We start from the raw sequence: 21,881 nt of genomic DNA, 5'->3' as shown, positions 1-21,881 counted from the left end.
AATACTACCACTTTCATCAGCTAAATAAAACTACCAGTACCCTACAATAAAAATCACAAATATTTAAACCATATGTTTTGAGATAAATTATTGAAATGCAAAAGATAATCTGTGCTACAATGGTGTATTATTTTTATATTTTCTCTTAAATTAATATATGAATGGACAACATAGTAATTTTGTCCCTTCATGTTTTTTTCAACCCTTGAATTTTGACAACATTTTATGCAGATCTGTGAGGAGTGTAGATATGATTGCAATAAAGCAATAAATAGCATACACTCCTCCCTAATTCTAAAATCCTTTTTGGAACAGTTTCTTTCAAATTGCATTTGACTCTGGCATCTTTGGGAAAATCATTCTACAACAATATGATGACAATGTTCCTGTGGTTCTTCTTGTCCCAAGATGAAGAACGTTGTTTGCAAACACTTTTCTTCTGATGAGAACCATACCGCTGCTGAAGTGGAAAAGAACAAAGATAGCGGAATATTATGTTTGCTCTTCTGAGTTTAACTAATGTCTTTACTGAAGCCAGAAATAATGAGTCTAGTGATCACTTTGTCTCCAAAAGAAATACATTGGGTACATACTTTGTTTTCTTAATGCTGAATAACTTGAACACAGGATAAGCATATTTTTATTTATGTTGATGAAACTTGTTCAACAAATGTAAGTAAGATCACCTTTGCTGTCGCTATCTGTCCCTCCATGTCCACTCGTTCCATCGTTCCAGTAGGAAAATAGGGCAAAATAAAATGGAAAGATCTGGCTAAATATCTGCATGAAGAAGAAAAAAATACGAATAAAAACAGAATTTTGGTTATGTCTTACATCTATGATTCACCTTATTTTATACACTATTACTTACGTCAACTCCTTTTGATGCTATTATTTACATGAACTCATTTTGATGCCATTACTTAAGTTGACTCCAGTGATCATTCTATAGGAAGAAACAGTTTAAGGCTTAATGTTTGAAATGCAGCCACAAAATAGTTTGTGTGTGCAGTTTGTAGGGACATCTAGTATTGGGGCATCATGCTCCAGACATGCAGCATGATGTCCCACCCAGTCACTTTATTCTGACACCAGCCTGACCAGTCCTAACACTAACCTCTTAATGCTGAGCGCCTAGTGATGCAGATGTTAGTACCATTTTTATAAGTCTTTTGGTATGACTTGGCCAGGGTTAGAACCCACGACCTTTCACATCCAAAGCAAATGCGCTAATCACTAGGCCACCGAAGCAGTCCCAGGAATACTGAAATTGGTTAAGATATTAAGTATCGTGAACAAAACAAAGCTATCAAAACACTTTATTCAATATTAGTACAGTGTGACCCCGCTATAGCATGCTCTGTTGTAACACGAATTCGGATATAACACGGTAGTGGTGTAGCTCCCAAAATTTCATATACATGTATTTTTCTTGTACACAAAATAAAATTCTTTTTTAAAAGTATTAAAAAAACTTAAAAAGTTTATTATCATTTTGGGGAAGACATCACGTATGAATAACACAAGACAATCATGGCGTGGCTCCCGAAATTTTATATGTACTTTTCTTGTTCAAGAAAAAGTAGTTTTTTCTTCTTAAAAGTACAAAAAATAACATAAAAAGTTTATTCTGGGATCATGTAGGGCTTTGCCAATGTCACAAACTTGGATTTTTGTTCCCTTCTTGGCAGCAAAATATACCATCTGGCGTTTTTCTTATTGGTGACATTGTTAGCTGTTTAAACTTGTATATACAACCATTCGTCTGATTTTCGGCCACTCGCTAGTAATTAATATAATATACAAAGACTGGCATTTGTATGTGGATGGTAAGCAAAATTCCTCTTCTTTTCACTCAGAATTAAATCATTCAGAACACTCACATTTTCTGCAACAATCCCTGTCATAAGACCAGAATACCTGTGTCCCTATCATCCACTGACCCTTCATTAAATTTCTGATGCACTGTGGAATGCAGCATCATGCTGCTACCACAAATATAAAAAAAAATAATTAAACGTTACTTATTGCTTTATTCAATAGGCAGGGAAGAACAGTACCTAGTATAGTCCAAACAACATCCAATTCCTTTTTAAAAATGTACCCAAATAAAATAGTTTGCTGAAATTTCGAAGGAACAAAATACCTTTGAAGCACAGATTGTTTCGAAAATGTACTCAGCAAATGGAAAAATGGAGAAAAAAATCAGTTGCAATCATGCAACACAATTATTTGATGTTGCCACCACAATAAGATATGGGCATTTCTTTGGTTCTTCAAAGCTGGCCTTTAGCGGTGACTTCAATAATGCTTGCACCCTTCATCAAAGAAAGCTGACAACAATCTTCAATAAAAACAAAGAACTTTTCTTCAAAGGAAGTCAGTTCCAAACTTAAATAAAAGTAATGGAATCTGATGGATTTTTGCATTTTCCAAAGTTTCCTTTTTTCAGGGAAAAAGTTTATGTTTATGAACGCTACCAACGGCGGCAAACTAACTTTTACCGACTAGGGATGTACTGAAAAGTAAATGTGCTTTGTTATTTGTTCCAAGATTGTGCTATGTTTTTCCACTGAATTCAGACCAATATGACCTGTGACAAAATTATTGAACATTTTAAATCTCTGTATGTGCATATTTTCAATGGAATCACTTGTATTGTGGATTCAATGTATATGATGAGATATGCAGGTGAGTACACGGTGTTGATACTCTATTCATGCTATACATTAGACATGTATATATAAACAGTATTCACATATATGTACCAATTCATGGTTCTCTAAATAAAGTAAACTATTATATATGCCTTCTCTGTTTTCACTACAGGTGTATTTCTCATTTAATATGCATCAATTTAAGATGGTAACTGTGCCGATGAAGCAAGTATTTTACCACCCGCATTTATTACCGACCACCCCTCCATGCAATTTATTTTGGGTACATTTCTTCAGCTAACCGACCTGGTTGCTTGTAACACAGTTTGACCTATAACACTGTCAAGTTCTATGGCCCCCAACTACCATATTATAGCGGGGTCACACTGTGTATTTTTTATTCATTTCATCAATGGAACTTGCAAACATGTTTTTCTGCTTCTATTAGAATTTGAGTTTATTAGAAAAAAAGACGTCAAAGTAAAGTTCAACTAAAGCAATATGACTTTAATTTGTAGAAAAGCTTGTGTGTCAGATAATCCTGAAAGTTTAGTTCTAATGTTAGTCAACCAAGGAACACGCAACACAATGTTGTTATTTAGGTAGTACAAGTTTCAGCTCCAAAACAAATATCAGTGTTGATGTTTTACATTGTAGGATTAGCTGCAAGCATGCCTAAAGGAGTATAACTGACGTTTAATCTGCATGCTTTAAAAAAACGCCTGAAATAAAATGAAGTTTATCAAGGCTATCAAGATCAATGTGTCAATTACTTGTCAACAAAACATATCTCTGATTTACTGCTAATAACTATTATTTCCTTCCATTTTGTCACTATCTCACAAATGATTTAGTTACCAGTGAAAAACTTGTAAATAAAAGAGAATATTAAGTTATTGGTGTCTACATAAAATAAAAACATTATAAAAAAAAATACATATGATTGTAATTATTGAATTACTTTCTTTAAATAAAAATACAATAAATCTGATCTTGTTCATGTTCTTTTATTCTGAACATCAAATAAATTATTCGTATTTATATCAAACAAATTGTCCTGTATTTGTCACTTTTTTGGAAGATTAACTCCCTTGAGAGCAAAAGGAGTTATCTTTTTACTACATGAGGTTTCTGTAGGCATTTTGAATAAGGATGAATACTATTCCAATAGTTTTCATGATAAAATAAAACCCTGAGTAGTAAAAGATATGACATGTAATGTTATAAAGATAACAGTTAGGGTCAATTAGGGTAGTCATGGACATGCAACTAAAGTATGGACATTTCTATGAAGTTGTGTAAAATAGACTAATGTTTACATGTTTGTGTAAACCTTATAGTGTAATGCAGTTATGCATGTACATTTCGATGAAGTCATGTTACAGGCCAATATTTATATACTGTCTCAAAAATTCTTCAGTGTTTGAGTAACGAGTTACAAGAATTTAAAATGGATAGATAGTCTGTTTGACATAAAACTTAGAAGTAATGTTTAATCATCACACACAAAATAAAAAGGACTTTTTAAATTTTTAAATATTCCTTATAATCATTGTAACAGACTATGCAATTAATTAAAAAATTGTTTCATCATGACTGAGTAGTAATTAATGTATATGAATTTAATACTGCAACAACTTGATATAGAACGAGGTGGAAAAAAGCAAACAAAGGAGACATAAACTGAATATAAAAGCAATAGTCATATTACTGATAAAAAAGAAAGACAATAAAATTATTAGGTGAAAAGAAATTGGTATCATGAAAATACTTTCACATGTAAAAGTGTTTAATGTTACAATTACAAGATTTCATTTCTTTTTTCTGTATATCTATCTGGAGCAGTGGTTGCTCACTGGAAACACAACTAAAATGATATGGGTTAAAATCCTGGTTGGCTGTCAACATGTACACCTGGGCAAGGCACTGCACAATGTATATCTAGGCAAGGCACTGCACAATGTATATCTAGGCAAGGCACTGTACAATGCATAATTGGGCAAGGCAATGCACACTGTATACCTGGTCAAGATGGTGCACAATGTATACCTGGTCAAGATAGTGCACAATGTATACCTGGGCAAGGTACTGCACAATGTATACTTGGGCAAGGTATTGCACAATGTATACCTAGGCAAGGCACTGTACACTGTATACCTGGGCAAGGTACTGCACAATTTATGCCTGGGCAAGGTACTGCACTGTGCATACCTGGGCAAGGCACTGCACCATGTATGTCTAGGCAAGGCACTGCACATTGTAAGTATCCATATCTATACACCCCAAGTATAAACAACCCCAAGTATAAAAGATCCAATAACACAGGTGTTTAAGACCCAATAGCACCCACAAATATCTAGAATCTACGTCTGAGGAAACCATTCTCAGTGTATTCAATAGCTAGAGTATGCAAATTGTGCATATGTGACACAGAGACACTTCCAGATGGCACATTCAGTCTCAAAAGTTCTGATATTTAAATAATAAAGACTAATGCGAAAAGTGGCTAAATTTGCCCACTGTTCTGAACTGAGCAAGTTCATAATCAACTGTTTTTTTCAAGAAGTGCAGATATAGACTGGCATACTGTACTTACTTTGGGAACATGATTAGGACTGACAGCTGCTCAAAAATAATCTCAGGAGAGTGAAAACTGCCAAGGAAGATAACTGCAAAAAGAAAAATTGAATACAGTCCATCTTTCTATTCACATAACAATTCTCTAGACTAGTAGATCTGTGCTTGTAAGACACATAAACAAATATTCTGAAAGAGTTTCTGGTAAAGACTGCAAAATTCTTTTTGACAACACAACTAGGGCAACTTCCATGGTTCAACAAGGCAAATAACCATGCTTTGTTGACATGTGCCCTAAGCCTCTACAACCTTGATCCAATCCCTCCATAACTTGACTCGGAAGCAGTGAAATAAATTTTACTAATATGTAATGTATCTTCCTGGGAATGCATATACACAGCTTGGTTCAAAAAGTATTCAAAAATGTCACGATAGCTCCAATAATTGTATTCCTGATCCTTGACCACCTCCCACAAAAATGTACATGCCAAACATGATTTTCCTTGGTTCAGTTGTTTCCGTGAAATGACGTATACAGTACATTAGTAACAAAGAGCCATATTTGAAGAGAGATACGTATCATGGATAGATTTTCCACCTTGTTGCTATGGAAACAACACAGATGCAAGGATATTCTATGAAGTATTTGATACAGCATGTTCTGGGGAACAATCCTGTCAAAGCCTTATGGCCATGTTAGCTAAAAACAAAAAGTCCCTCAAAGGGACAAATATTCAATTACAGGAAATAATTGGAATGAATAAGACAGCTTCTTCCCCCCTTTTATTTTTTTACTTGTCTCTGGCAGTATTTGAAGACAGATGAGATATTTGGGTGAACTCTGACATACTGAATCAGGCTGGCTGGTTGATTGGCTGGCTTTAACAACACTTTTAGTGCATTACTGGCTGTATCATGCTCAGGAAATAGGACACACTGAGGCAGCTTGGCTTGCATGGGACAGTATCAAATTTGCAATCCTTGTATTAGGAGTCGAATGCTTTACCACTTGACTGGCTCCCTACCAAATTAGGTCAAAAAAAGTATTTTCTTTTATGTTTGAGTGAAAATGTTCACACAAAAATGAACACAGTATATAAATAAATATTCACAAGATACATGCAAACATCTAAGTCTTCAGTCTGACATTGAACCTGATGTGATAGACAAATAATCAAAGAACTCCTCTCAGATGATATCAAAATATCTGCACATACTAGGTTTAATTAAAATCCATAATTATTATTGTTCAGATTGTATCTAGAAACCATTTTGGTTCCAAAAATGAAGTTACATCCCTTGAACTGGTACTCACTTAACACAATCGTCAGATCAATCAAAGTTTGATAAAAATCCATTCATATTTGTTTGTGTTAATATTTTTACAATAATTAGAGACAAAAATCAAAGTTATAACTGTTGACCTTGAAATTAATGCCAGACTGATGACTATAAAATCTGGTTAGGGTTTGTATGCCCTTCTTGGTCATTACACCATGTATTTAGTCCATACAAATTCAAACTATACACTGAAATACATTTTAACTGATATGAGTTCCTAGATTACAGTGTTGCAATTACAAATAGTTCAAAAGATTTATAAACTACCATTTAAACAAGCAACTTATGTTTTTTTCCAACTTCACCAAGATCAAGATGAAATATGCCCACATGTCAAGTTTTATCAAAATTAGATCAGAAATGAAGCCTCCAGACTGCTCACAAACCAGTGCTGATGGACAGACAAAAAAAAATGTACAATGGCCACTGGTCAATACCACATACATGTATTTTAAAGTTAAAGTACTGGTCAATACCATATACATGTACTTTAAAGTTTGGCCTTTAAACAGACGATCTTAAATCTAGTCACTAAAAACATCGAAAGTATAAATTTATTATATTTTCTATTGGTAAAATCATGGCAATATTATTATTACCTAATTCAGTATATTTGGAGAAAATATGCAAAAGAATGAAATATATGCAATGATCTAACTTACCTTTGCATGATGTTACCAACAATGAAATGATTATTCAGCAGTACTTTTTTCATGTAGTAAATGTAAAATAAAGGGATTATGTTTTTTCTGTTTGATGAGATGATACATGCTTGTAATTGAAAATTTTAATCATGACAGGTCTCACACAAATTATATCACAGTGAATTAAAACTTCACATTTTTTTGTATATTGCAAAATATTATATCCTTGTGGGTAAATTCATGAATAGTGGTCCTACAATTTCTGCACAAGGATCAACATTCATTAACTTTTCAAAGTTGTAATTTGTAATAGTCACAAAATAATGGTACCCCATAAATATTGGTATGCCACAAATACTGCTTTCCCATAAAAATTGGTATCCCATAAATACTGGTACTCCATAAATACTGGTACCCAGTGAATGCTGACACCAGTGGCCGGACAAAATGGTATGGACAAAATGTGAAGTGGACATAATGGTATTGGACAAGTTGGTATGGATAAAATGGTGCAGACAAAATACTACAGACAAAATGGTATGGGATAAAACAGAATAAAATGGTACATATATTAGAATTTCGCTTGCTAATGAAAATAATAATTACCTAAAATCATAATAAAATTAAATTTTTATACACATATTAAAATATTCACGCATCCATAAACTAACTGAAAAAGATACCAATACAAATGATTTTTATTAAATTCGTGTAACTTTGGAAATGTTAATTGTATTTTATTTTAAAAAATCAAATGAAACTGCAAATAACTTAAGCCGAATCTACAAAATGCAACGATACCAAATAGTAATTCAATGCAATTTTAATGACTGAAAAAATTTGCAACAATTCAAAAACCAATTTATGTCAATATACCTGTGCATTCAACCCATACATAAACTAATGGACAATGGTTATTCATATCATCTGAGATAGAGTTTATGTTGGTCTCATTATTAAACCAGACAACTAAAAATAAATTTATGATGATCTTCAGCATCCTGGCTTTCTGGCATTGAAATTAAGCATTTACCATGAAGCATAAGAATAACTTGATCTAGTGTTTGTGTCACGCTTCCATGCTCTTCATTGCCTTTAAAAGTTCTGCTAACTACACTTAATTTTTGGTGTCCCGTCGTTTGCACACATGTCAAAAATGCGCAGACAATATATTGCAGCAATTGTGACATTTGCGATTAGCGGAAAAGTGACACCCTTGAAAGAATGGTAAAACGAGACCTGTGTACTGTCTGCGACTAGATTAAATAAAGTTTGACCTCATATGATACATTTTATTTCAGTATGCCTTCGATGTGTGACATTTTTTAGTTTATGTTTTCTATTTCTAAAATATTTTATAGTAGTCAGAGGTTTTGTACTTGTCTTTTGTCATGTAGCTTTATAGTTTGCACTTTATTTTTCTTGGCTTTCTTTTTTTTTTAAATTTAAAAAAAATTTGTTTGTACATGTATAGGTAATTATTATAAATCATCAATGGTCAGTTCACAATAGCAGTCTATTAATGTTATTTAGTAAATACTTGTCTGTTTTTTTACATTTCGTAATAATAAAACTGTGGTCGTACCATTTTGTCTGTACCATTTAATCCTAGTACCATTTTGTCCCATACCATTTTGTACGTAGTATTTCATCAGCACCATTTTATCCATACCAATTTGTACAATACCATTATGGCCACTTAACATTTTGTCCATACCATTTTGTCCGTACCAATATGTCTACTACCATTTTGTCCTAGTACCCTGACACACCGTGAATATTGTTTTTTAAAAAATGAGTTCCCAATAAAGTTCAAAATAAGAAGACTGTGATATCTTAAAAACTGACAATATTAGCAATTAAAACTGTTACCATCTTTCCCTGCCATCTGCTTGACATCTTGGATAAAAACATTGGGAAATCCATCTGCAAACATCTCCCACTTGATGGTGTCTCTGAACACCACAGATCTTGACCTCTGCAGAATTATATTAGATGCTGATGCTGTTCTACGCAGGTCTGGGGTCAACTGAAAAATAATTATGTAAAATAAAACCCATATAAATGCTACATATAACTGCTTTGTTTATCTCATCCCTGACAGAATTAACTTTAAAAATCCATGTGAACATCTGCCAAAAAAAATTATAACCATATTCCAGAGTTTTCTGACAATATCAAGGCCTGAATATAGGTATAGGACCTGCAAATTTCCCAATTAGACCCAACAGATAAACCTGTCACAAGTCTACTGGACCTCCCACTTATACAAAAAAAGAGAAATTAAAAGTATTCCTCATCTTTCTCAGAGTTGTTTCTTAAGGAAAGTGTAAAATGTCAACAAATATATATATATATATATATATATATATATATATATATATATATATATATATATATATATATTTAAATTTATGCACAAGCAATGTTACTGGAAGTATAGTAATACTTTTGCTGTGTATGTAGTAGTCAGACTGGAACAACAATATCGAAAAGTGTGCAAGTTGGTGCTAATTTACCTCTACAGTCAAATACCATTCCATGAGCTAAAATCTAATCTCATTCACCTTAATACTTGGAAAGAGACAATTCCAAACTCATCTGCTTGAGGCCTCAATCAAAGGGGCTTCACCTTAGTACTTGGAAAGAGACAATTCCAAACTCATCTGCTTCAGGCCTCAATCAAAGGGGCTTCACCTTAATACTTAGAAAGAGACAATTCAAAACACCACTGCTTGAGGCCTCATTCAAAGAGGCTTCACCTTAATACCTGGAAAGAGATAATTCCAAACTCCTCTGCTTGAGGCCTAATTCAATGAGACTTGTTATTTCTCATGTTAAGTCTGTCTAAAAATTGTGTTCACACATACTGCAAGACTGGTTCTATACTGGGAGGATAAATTATCCACTGTCTGCAACACTAAAATGCACACAGAGCCAAAACACTTGGATCAATATCAATAACATAACAGATGATGAATTTGGTCATGAGTTTATTTATTTTAACATTGTTTTTCATACATCAACAAACCTGAAAAGCTGCAGGAACCCAAAAATGAAGAAAATGGACCAACAGCAAAGACAATTTGCCAAACAAGCCGAACACCATGTTTGTGAACACTGGAAACCAAATTGGCCATGGGTCAAATATAATCAGGATACAGGAAAAATGTGCTCAACCTTTTTCAAGTTCACTAATTTCTTTTTAGCTGACAAGTCCAATGCCCTGTACCATGGTAAAACAAAGTTAAAGGTTGATTTGACTTCAGCTATTTTAACGTCAAGTCATGTGACTCTGAAAACAAATACCATTAAGTCTACTTGATATTCTAATAAGATAAGTAAAAGAAAAGAAACTGCAAAACATTTAATAAAGCTCATACATTTAACTATGCTTTTGTACTGAATTTGATGTTCCTTACCACAGCTCAGCAACTCAGACATATTTATATGCATGTCAGACTCCCCCCCCTCCCGAGGGTGACAAGTCCTGGATGGCCACCCATCAGCACTATTTTCAAGCCAATCTACTTAAGATTTTAAGGTGTAGAAAGCAACACATGCATTACACATTACACGTGTATATTAGAGGATGAAAATGTAGTTTTTGTGACAGTAAATTTATTATAATTTCTTGTAATATAAGCTGCTACTTTTGCATTGCTTTCTTTTTCCAGGACTCCAGTCCAAGAAAAGCATTCCCTACTCCTATTAGTATTGGGGGACTGTAACTGAAAAAGTATATGATCCCAGTCTGACTTTTTAGTTACAGACAACCTACATAATATCTTCTTTTTTTTGAAAAAGTATATGATCCCAGTCTGACTTTTTAGTTACAGACAACCTACATAATATCTTTTTTTTCTTACCTAAACCAAAAGTACAGAAAACAGTGGGGTGGGAGGAGGAAACCTTTGCAATTGTAGCAGGTAAGTATGACATAATAATAATTAGTTTTACCCCCCCCCCCCCGATAAAATTACACTTTAATAACAGAGCAGCAGTAACAGATTCCCTGCTAGTATTACATTGCTGAATTTAGGAAGTAGGCTGATGGTCTCAACACAACTGATGTAAAAAAATAGTTATGCTTCTCTTATTAGTACTCTCTACTGTAGACCAGTAGAAGGTTGGGCACTATGCTGCATGATCTATTTATGACCCAACAAATAAGTCTTCACTCTGGTGCACCAAAGATTTAAGGTAAAAGGAAAATGGCAACGTGAGACTTCAAGAATATGGCTCTCATTCGTCATCCACGTGTAGTGATTCAAACTGACCCAAGAGATAAAGCAATACCCCTATCTTCATGGGTTTTATTCTGATGGAAGAATGGTCCCTCATACTGAAGCCTATAGTTTACTGCCTACACAACAGATATAATAGGCAAGGAAACTTTCAGTGGGGTGGTAACAATTGATGAAGATATTTATCAGGGAGACCAGTAAACATAAAATAAACTTACTCAAAAAAAAGGAAAATATTTAGTGGAATTGAGAAATTATGTAAAGTTCAAACAGAAAAACAACCGCTCTCCAGAAAATCTTAGTACGGTTTTTAGTCTTACAGAGGAATACATGTAGTTGATGCATTAACATTATGCTCATAAATAGCCCAATTATTTATTTAAAATCAGACATTTCTCCAAAAGTTGGATTTGGCCTGCACTGAAGCACCACTGAAGAAAATGACTAAAGGAGGTTGCTGAAAAGAGATAGAAGGCAGCTGTCACCAGGGTTCACACCTTAGCTCCAAAACTTCTGTGCAAGCTCCCAGACCATCACTGAGTGTGAGAGCAGAAGATCCATACTAGAGAATCTTCTTGTCTTCAGTACCAGAAGGCTTAGGACTCAAGTCTCGGGGAAAGAGATGGTAAAATTTATCCTCAAATTGTTGTCAAAACTTGCTCCTACTTCAACAGCTAACTTGAGAGGTGGGAAGAAACATGATCCCAATGGTGGGTGGGTGGGGGGAACTGTTACTACTGGTCGCTCTAGAAACTCATTTGAGTCCACTATGATGTAAACAACGTTGTCTCTAGCCTGCTCACAAGGCAAGATGAACTGTCCTTTCCAGTATCTCTCTCCAGGGAGGGAGACATCTGAGGTTTCTGTTGTCCTGCTGCTCAATGAGGGTGATGGGGATAACCCTACTGTCTTCCTTAGAAATGAGATTGCTGAACCCGTCTTGACCCTCTTGGAGATGAGTGGTGGCCCTTTTATCTGTTGGACAAGACTAGAAGTAACAAAGCAGTTTCACAGTCTGTTATGTCTACTCTAAGTAAGACCATAGCAGGGACATCCATGGTGTCACAGGGGAGGGGGAACTCACTCCCGATTAAAAGGGGGAGATGTCCTCACCTCCTAGAGGGATACAATGGGAAAATGGATAAGACAGGGATGCTGATCAGATCCCAACCCCTAGTAATGGCAAATTATAACCAGACTCCCTCTCCTCATAAGTGTTAAGCAGTAACATAGGAATGGGTGCATAGAGTGATCAACCCAATCCCAGTTCCCAGACTGATAATCAAAACCCAGTAACTGGTCACTGGTTGATGACGTGTGTCCTGTGCCTGGTGACCAGCATCTAGTGATTGGTAAATATCTATACCAGTGATGATTCACTTATCTTGGTCACTGGGACACACACTTTCAGAGTGAAAGCTCTGGGACACACACTTTCAGAGGGAAAGCTCTGGGACACACACTTTCTAAGGGCAAAGCTTTTCCCCGTCCAGGAAATGCAGATCATTCTCAGGCATTTTCTCTCCCTTGGTAGAAGCCAAGGACCAATCCCTGCCTACTGGCAATGAAGGCTTTATAATGGGGATCAACTATACTTGGCTTTAAGTTATGATATCTTCCTGCCCAACAGTTGGAGTTGCTTTCCCCAATATAGTAAGAGGTCAAGACATCTCCTGGGTATGAATAATAATAATAACAGTAATAATAATAATAATAATAATAATAATTTATCTATAGAGGGTGACTCATTGGTCAAGGACTATTCTTCCTAGAGTCCCTCTTAAGGACAGGATAACAATGCACATTATATGAAGATAGAAAAAAATACTGTGTATATACATGTTTAGTGTTAAAATACTAAATTCCATTATCTATTAGAAACAGATGCATGCTCATGATATCTCTTGTTAAATATTGTAATGTTTTCAGCTGATTTTACATGTTGTGGAAGCTTGTTCCACAGAACTGTACCAGAGTACTGGAAGATCTTTTTTCAATTGTTCTGAAGTGGGCTATTCAGTGGTGTTGATGAGGAACAGGGGTAGTTCTTCTCCCTCTGTATGTATGTCAGCTTTCCACAAAGTCACACACTTGATCTGTCCATAAACAATAAATTGTACATCTGGCTAATGGGTGTACAACCAGTGCAAGATAGGCAGGTGGGGTGCATGTCTCTTGGGACCTTTCTGGACCTCTACTTACCACTCACACTGCAACATGAAAAATTCACACAAAACAATATTGTTAACCAAACAGGAAGGCAGTAATTACCCTGGCACTGAGGAACAAGAAGGGGATTACAGTTAACTGAAGCACCAAAGAATTCCTTGAAGATTAACAAATGGAACACAGAAAACACTCTGATAAAGCAAGGAATGCAGAGATTAATACTCAGTCAACACAAAAAGATGCAAGACTGACCTAAACAATGTTACAAGAGGACAATGAAGGTGAATTTCGAAGAGCAATCTGTAGTGTAAGAATAGAGGAATATATTATGTAAGTTGGCTATGGATAAGAGTCAGACTGGGATCATATTCTATTTAATTCTAGCCACCCAGTACTAATTGGAGGAAGGAATAATTAGCTTGGACTGGGTCTAGGAACAAAAGATTCTTACACTCCTTGTTGAGAAGTACAGTCAGTTATAGCAATGGCGCGTACAAAGCAAGGAATTACCATAGACTGAACGATAAGGAGAGGTAGAAAGGGTTAATTAGTCAGTTGTACTAATATATATTTAAGATTTATTTGTATAACCATAACATTCTCAACCATTCCGTCCTGTTGCATATATTATCCCGGCTGGGAGTTGTGCGACAGAGCAGAGTGAGCTGATTTCACAATTCTCTGTTGCAAACAGCTTTTTGTTTGCACTTCATGTACTCATAGATCATTGTATTTGTAGTATCACTATAAGAGTTAGCTAAAAGTAGAGGGGGTTGACCGGCTTGAATTGCAATAAAACTAATAGAGAATTATCTCACAGTAAGAGTATCGTGCTTTCCACACATAACAATTTGAGTAAAAGAAGAGAAAAATGGATCAAGATGAGGAACAAACCGGCCCAGGCAGATCCAAAATCCGACAGTACTTTCACACAGTATACGAGGAAAACAGGATGATTGTCAATCACCCGGCTGGGTGTCAGACAATTGATTTTGAATTTGCCACCAACCCACCACGACAAAGTGATGTCCTGATGGGACTGCACACCAGTGGAGTGGATATAGGCAAAATTGAAGCACTCCAGAATGGAGGCCTTAATAAGTATGTGATTTACCCTAAAGGGGGGGTGGCGCTGCTAAAAGAAGAAGACCTAAGCATAAAAGGGATAACAGCAAGAGTCTATAAAATGGAACCCTTCATAAGAACCATAGAGCAGAGACTGACGGAAGTACACGTGATGGGGCTCCCCATGGAAGTGGATAGCCGAGAGCTTGTGGAAAAGCTAAAGAAAAAGACAGCGGTGACAGTAGTGACCCACAAGATGGCAACAGTCTGGGGATTTGCCCCCATAAAGTCTGGGAACAGACTGTTATATGTCAGCAGGGAGGAGGCGAAGAAAATCCCAATTTTCCTCTACGTGTTGGGATTTCGTCTGAAAACATGTCACAGGGGGAGCGAGCAAGATAGAGTTTGCCCCCTGTGCCACCAAAAAGGGCATGGCCCCAGAGACTGTAAAGGAATGGGAACAAGCCCACAAGAACAAACCTATGCCAGCAAAGCGGCAGAGGGACCTACATCCCAGCAGAGGCAACAGCAACAACAACAACAACAACAACAACAACAAAAATTACAGCAGCAACAGGCAGAGGTCCTAACACTGATAAAACAAGTCAGGAAGGAAAAGGAAAGAGAAGAAAGGATACAAACCTTACCTGACCTGGATGTAACTAAGATAGAAGGGCACCATACCCTAGAGTGGGAAGGATATCTGAGTCCCAATAAAACTGCAAGATCCATCGTGCAGAACGAAGAGGAGATAACGACAAAAAACAGATTTGATGTACTAGAAGAAGAAAACCAACAATCAGGAGAAAACTTGCAGATAGAGACCCCATTGACATCGACACCGTTGCCCAGGAGGAGGAGGGAAAAATGGAGTGCAGATGTTATATCACCCCAGGAGAAACCACTGTCAAGACGAAAAAAGAATAAACAGGGAAGGAAAACAGCAGAAACAGAAACACAACAATTACAAGGAAAAGAACAGGAAGACGAGAGTGAGGGGCAAACGGTGTCAGAACCGGACACGGAAAACGACGCTGAACTTGAGGATGAAACCGGAACAACAAAAGAATCTAGACAAACAAGCTACACAGAAACGGAAAGCACAATTCAATCAACAGTTACAAGCACCTTAGAAACCCAAAGTAATACAATTTCATCAGAGGGGGGTAGGGAAACCAGTGCCCCTCCAGAAGATTCACAACTAAACACATAATAATATTTAATATAAAATCAAATTTAAACAGGTTAATTAATGTAAACAAAAACAACACCCTGGTAAGAGACAGGAATGGAAGGAACAAACTTGCAACTCCTGTCTGTTAATGTAAACGGTATTAATAGAGAAAAGGTATACAAATTTCCAAAAGACTTAAACTATGACATATTGATGATACAAGAAACGCACAGTGGATTTAAAGACAATATTAAAGTAGCAATTGAAAGTCATTTAGACGGGATTTTAATAACTAGTGATTATGAAAGTACAGACATTAAAGGGGGGTGTGTGGCAATTTTAATTAAAAACAAAAAGGGATTGTCATGGGATAGAGTAGAAGTAGAAAGGTATTTTAAAGGTAGAATGATGCATGTAGTAATTGAAGAAATAAACATAATTAATATATATACGCCAGCCAACAGGGAACATAAGAAAGAATTTTTAGAACATTTAAATAAATATATAGAAAAATATGCGACAGGGAACCTTATCATAGGGGGAGATTTTAACTGGGTGGGAGACAATATAGACAGGGAGGGAAGTCTGGCACCAAATGATATTAGGATCAAACCAGAAATGGAATATTTTATTAAAAAGTACAAACTAATAGATGTATATAGAGTACAAAATTTATTATGAAAACAGTTCACTTACAAATATAAAACTAATAAAGGAAGTCGTTTAGACAAATTTTATTGTAATAATTATGATATAAATACACACAAAGAAACTAACATCACTGATCTTAAGATATCTGATCACAAACTCATAAATATGACAGTAATAATTGAAATTAGAATTAAATGGGGGAAAGGAAGATGGATGATAAATAACTCAATTCTAAAAGACACAGATTTTGTACAAAATACCAAAAAATAGATAGATAAACTTATAAGTAGGGAATATTTAGACATAATATTAGAATGGGAAAAATTAAAAGTCAAAATTAAAAAATTAGCGATAAATCACTGTAACTTAAAAAGTAAGAAACTAAAAATGGAAAGAGAAGAGATTTGGAAACCAACTGCAAAAATTAAACACTAATGATAGAGAGACCAATTTAAAAAACAGATTGGAAGAAATAAATAAAATAAAAAGCAGGGGTAGAGAAATCAGGGCAGGGAAATATATGGGGATATATAAAAAAGCAGAGGGGTTGTATAAAAGGGAGGAGAAAAGATTGGGGGGAGATAAAACTATGGATAAAATTAAAATCAACACAACAACAACAATAACAACAACAATAACAAAAAAAGAGGGAATTATGAAATACATTAAAAACTTTTATGCCACACTGTATGAATCGCAAAATATAGCAGGGAATGAAATTGATAACTATTTAGAAAAAATACCTTGTAAAAAAATTAATCATGATTTTAAACAACTCTGTGATGATTTTATCACACAAGAGGAAATTTTAGAAAGCATAAATTTAATGAATAAGGGAAAATCGCCAGGAGGAGATGGACTCTCTGCAGAATTCTATATGACATTCTGCGGAGAGCTGTTGCCCATTCTTGAATGGTTATTTAATAATATATTTTTAAAAAATATGGAAATGGCAGGGACTATGAAGGAGGGGATAATCGTTTTAATACATAAAGGGAAAGGGGACAGGGAAGACTTGAAAAATTGGAGGCCCATCTCCCTCCTTAACACAGACTACAAGATTTTGAGTAGGATCCTAAGTAATAGACTCAAAAAGGGGATAGGGGATATAATAAATATAAATCAAACTTGTGGGCCAAAAAATAGGGATATCCAAAGTAATATTTTAAACATAACTGCAATAATTGATTATTTACAAATTAAGGGACAAAAAGCTGCTATGGTACTTTTTGATCAGGAAAAAGCCTTTGATAGAAATGAGCACAATTATATACAAAAAGTCTTGGAAAAATTCGGATTCGGAGAACCTTTCCGAAAATGGATTAAAATACTATCTAATAATATAACATTCAGAGTACAAAATAATGGAGCCATGACAGAACAATTCGACATAAAAAGATCAGTGCGGCAAGGGTGCCCACTATCAATGCTATTATAAGTAATAGCTATCGAAATGCTGAGCATTAGCATAAAACTAAACAAAGAAATTAAAGGTATAAAAGTTCCAAATATTACAGATGAAGTGAAAATGCCAGAACATGCAGACGATTGCACTAACTTTTTAGAGGACCAGAAATCCTTTGAGAACCTTATAAAGGAATATGAAAAATTCGGAAGAGCATCAGGGTCCAAAATAAATCATGATAAAACGGAAATATTACAGATAGGTGACTGGCGTGGTAGGCATTCAAGCATACCAGCCCATGTATTCAAGGATACTGTTAAAGCACTCGGGGTGTGCTTTGGCAAAAACGAAGAGAAGGATAACTGTAAAGAAATGGAAAATGAGATAAAACGGAATGTCGATATCTGGGCACTTACGCCGTTATGTTTAATGGAACGGGCCCAAGTGGCCAAAACTTATGTGTATGTAAACCTTAATTATATTATGAAGTCGACCAACATAAGTAACATAATATTGAATAACAAAGATAAAATTATAATTAAATATATATGGGATTTTAAACTACATTATGTAATAAAAGAAACTTTGTACAAAGCAAAAGAATTGGGGGGGAATAGGGATACCAAGTCCCATAATTTTAAAAATTACCAATATTTTAAATAGATTTAAACTACTGAGTGACGAACCTAAATTACCATGGGAGGGAATATATATATATTTTTTTGGTTTCGTTTTGCGGAACAGGAAGGGGATATACAAAAATAATAAATTAATGAAACTATTGGAGACACCTAGGAAATTTAAAAGTATAAAGGATTTATTGATGAAATATAGAGATAAGAAAGAATTTTGGGACATGGATGAAAAACTCTCTTATAAATGGATTAGAAATGACATAACCAAAAATATACAATGTAAAGTCGAAAAAGAAAATTTATACATGAACTGGAAAAAGGCGTGGGGGCACTGGACACAATTAGGATCTGTAAAAATACAAAGCCTCGCCTTCAAATACATGCACGATGCGTGGTTGACAGGTGAGGTTGTAGCGAGACGGCAAATGGTCAGAGCACCGCCAAAACGTCCATTGTGTAAAATAGGAACATTTAGTAAAAAACATGTAATTTTAAATTGTATGGAAACGCAGAAAGATAGGGAAACGATTATAGATGAAATCAATAAAAATAGTTATTTTAAACCACAATGTTTACTATACCTTGATGGGGATTTTAATAAACAAATCTTATACAAAATCTGAAGTTATATTGTAAGTAGTATAAAAAAGTGTGGGCCGATTAAATTTTAACATAGGAAAATTTCAAGAGGGAAAGTACAGATAATGATGCCATGGGGCTAAGTCACATGGTGCTACGCGAAGTGAACAGGCCCATGGAAGAGTCCCGAAAGAAACCCTCTTGAAAATAATATAAACTGGAGATTTATCCCTTTGTCTCCAACTTACAAAGAAAAAAAAAAAAAAAAGAATTTAAAAATAAAATTGAAATTTTCCAATTGCAACTCAAATCAAATAAATTGTAAACTTTAAAATTTTTTTTTTTTTTAACGCATTTGCGACGAACTTTTAGAGCATTTATAAGTTAAAGAGAGACCTGCTCCATGAGAGAAAAACATACAAAATAAAAAAATGTGGATCTCTCCTGGAGCTCAGTCTCATCTAAGAAAGAAAGGTGAATCAATTACACTCATAAGAATCAATAAGATTCAAAAATTAAGGGGAAATCACCGATCTACCAAATTCAAAAATATGGACAACCTTCCGATGTATTGGAAACACGGAATATAATAAGAAAACTGATACACTACAAGAATTTGACTTAAAAGCTATCCCAACAATAAAACAATATAGCATACAAAACAAATAGCATAAACACATAACAAACACGGGATGTAGGAGACCCTAGCAAGGTCACAGAAAACGCAAATTTAGGGGAAGTGACCCGAGAGGATAATCAAAATCACTCTCGGAGATACACCCCTATAGATACACTAGGAATGAAAAAATACCCGAACTCCTAATTCACTTTTGAAAAGAGGATGAAATAACACAATACAACAAATCAGGGGGTATACAAAGATACATAAAATTTAATTTATTAGGATGGGGGGGCATCTGTCTGGTGCCCCCCCCCCCCAAAAAAAATAGGAACAGAAGATGGTAATGTAATACCTTTGACTGAATGTCACATAAATTGCCAAGATTAATATGCAACCTCCATTTTAAATCGTAAGGGCAATCACCCCAATTTCTGATGTTTGTAGCCGTGCTCAGTACATTGATATAGCATGAAATGAGGAGATTAATACTCAATCAATGCAAAAAGATGCAAGATTGGCCTAAAAGTATGTTACAAGAGGACAATGAAGGCGCATTTCAATGACCAATCTGGTACACCTGTACTATGCATGTAATAAAGGAGGAGCATATTCTGTAAGGAGTCAGACTGGGATTGTGTTCTTTTTAATTCCAGCCATCCAGCACTAACTGGAGGAAGGAATAATTAGCTTGAACTTGTGACCTGGAATAGAAGGTGGTAATCTTTTACTGCTGTTAAAATACATTTGATTGAATGTCACATAAATTGCCAAGATTAATATACAGCCTCCACTTTAAACTGTAATGTCATTCACCCCAATTTTCAGAGGTTTGTAGTGGTGCTCAGTACATCGATAAAGTTACTTAGTTTTATCTCTGTGTCGCACACAAGGACTGAGGTCCAAAGTAAATAATAATAATAATAGTGAAATCCCATCGTAACATAATGGCCAAAAAGTGCCATTGTGTTATGGATGGTGTATCTTGCAATATCCAACCAAGCCAGTTACATGTACAAAATACTGTATATCTAATTATACAAGATGGGGGAGGGAGCGCAGAACACAAGCCTTCATTGACGTAGTTGCCAACTCTAACTGACAAAAATGACAGATGCTTAAAACAGTGGTTACAGTACATATATTACATATTTAATTGTTTATTTTTTTTGCATTGGTACATGATATATGCGTATATAATAAAATTGTCAACTAAAGTGTAAATAGTATGCATGCTCAACAGTCACTCTCAATGTATTCATTACAGTAATACCACTGAAAATGTGCACAGTGAAGCATCAATTCTAGAATTACAAATGATAATATCAGGGTTTACACCAATATATACACCCAAAAGAGGTAAATAACTGTGTATTTTTTGGTGTATTTCAGTTTTTGACTGCATTTCAGTGTTTCTAGTAACCGTTTTCTCCTAGATTTAATTCAATTCCAGATACTGAATTTCTTGACAACACACTCACACTGATTTTTGAAACATGATGGATAAGACAAACGGGATTGATTTTTTACCAGCAATAACTTAGACACTGTGAGTTTTTAAACCTGAAAATTCTTTACAGAAATTCAGGGGTACTGATTTCACAATGAGATTAACAATGCAATGGATGTATTGCATACCCCTCAACCATGTTTGGGTGGAAACCATGGGTTATGAGTGATCTAACAAAAATAAACACCTGAGTCATTCTCTACAAGGCAGAGGAAAAACAAAATCAAAAAGCCATGTATTCATTTAAACTTGTATGGATAACTATGACATTGCACTACTGTAGAACAAAACAGGTAATAGTAATGTTTCATAATAGCAGCATATCCCTCAGCTTAAATGGTTCTGTTCTATTCAGGGTTCAACACTATACAAAACACTTTAGCATTACGATGTCAAGTGGCATTTTGTAAATCTCAGTGATATGAAGCTGACTGGTGTGTGTGTGTGTGTGTGTGTGTGTCAGTGGGTGGGTGTGGAATACATGTACATGGCAATGATCAAAACAACTTCTGACAATTCAGATTATAAACTCATTGGTATTGCATATGACTTTGAGAAGTAATTGGTTGTCAATTTTTTCCCTGTAAACAGATAGAAGAAATAATTGA

The 21,881-nt window shown here is 35.0% G+C and overlaps 1 protein-coding gene across 2 annotated transcripts in view; it reads right to left on the bottom strand.

The window, feature by feature from the left end:
- Window positions 1–21,881, bottom strand: part of LOC149783371 (uncharacterized) — a 91,590-nt gene that overhangs the window by 19,946 nt on the left and 49,763 nt on the right. For both annotated transcript variants that reach the window (XM_089931600.1, XM_089931599.1), the window contains exons 2-4: window positions 9,092–9,248; window positions 5,254–5,326; window positions 687–780 (exon numbers count right to left, since the gene is read on the bottom strand). In XM_089931600.1, coding sequence (XP_089787726.1) covers window positions 687–780; window positions 5,254–5,326; window positions 9,092–9,248 — 324 coding nt within the window. The remainder of the gene's footprint in view (window positions 1–686; window positions 781–5,253; window positions 5,327–9,091; window positions 9,249–21,881) is intronic.

Source organism: Sinohyriopsis cumingii, chromosome 14 (genome assembly GCF_028554795.1).
Source record: "Sinohyriopsis cumingii isolate HCF-2022 chromosome 14, ASM2855479v2, whole genome shotgun sequence".
Taxonomy (NCBI): domain Eukaryota; kingdom Metazoa; phylum Mollusca; class Bivalvia; order Unionida; family Unionidae; genus Sinohyriopsis; species Sinohyriopsis cumingii.
Note: the sequence above shows the minus strand (reverse complement) of the source record. Positions and strands in the feature narration are given on the sequence as shown.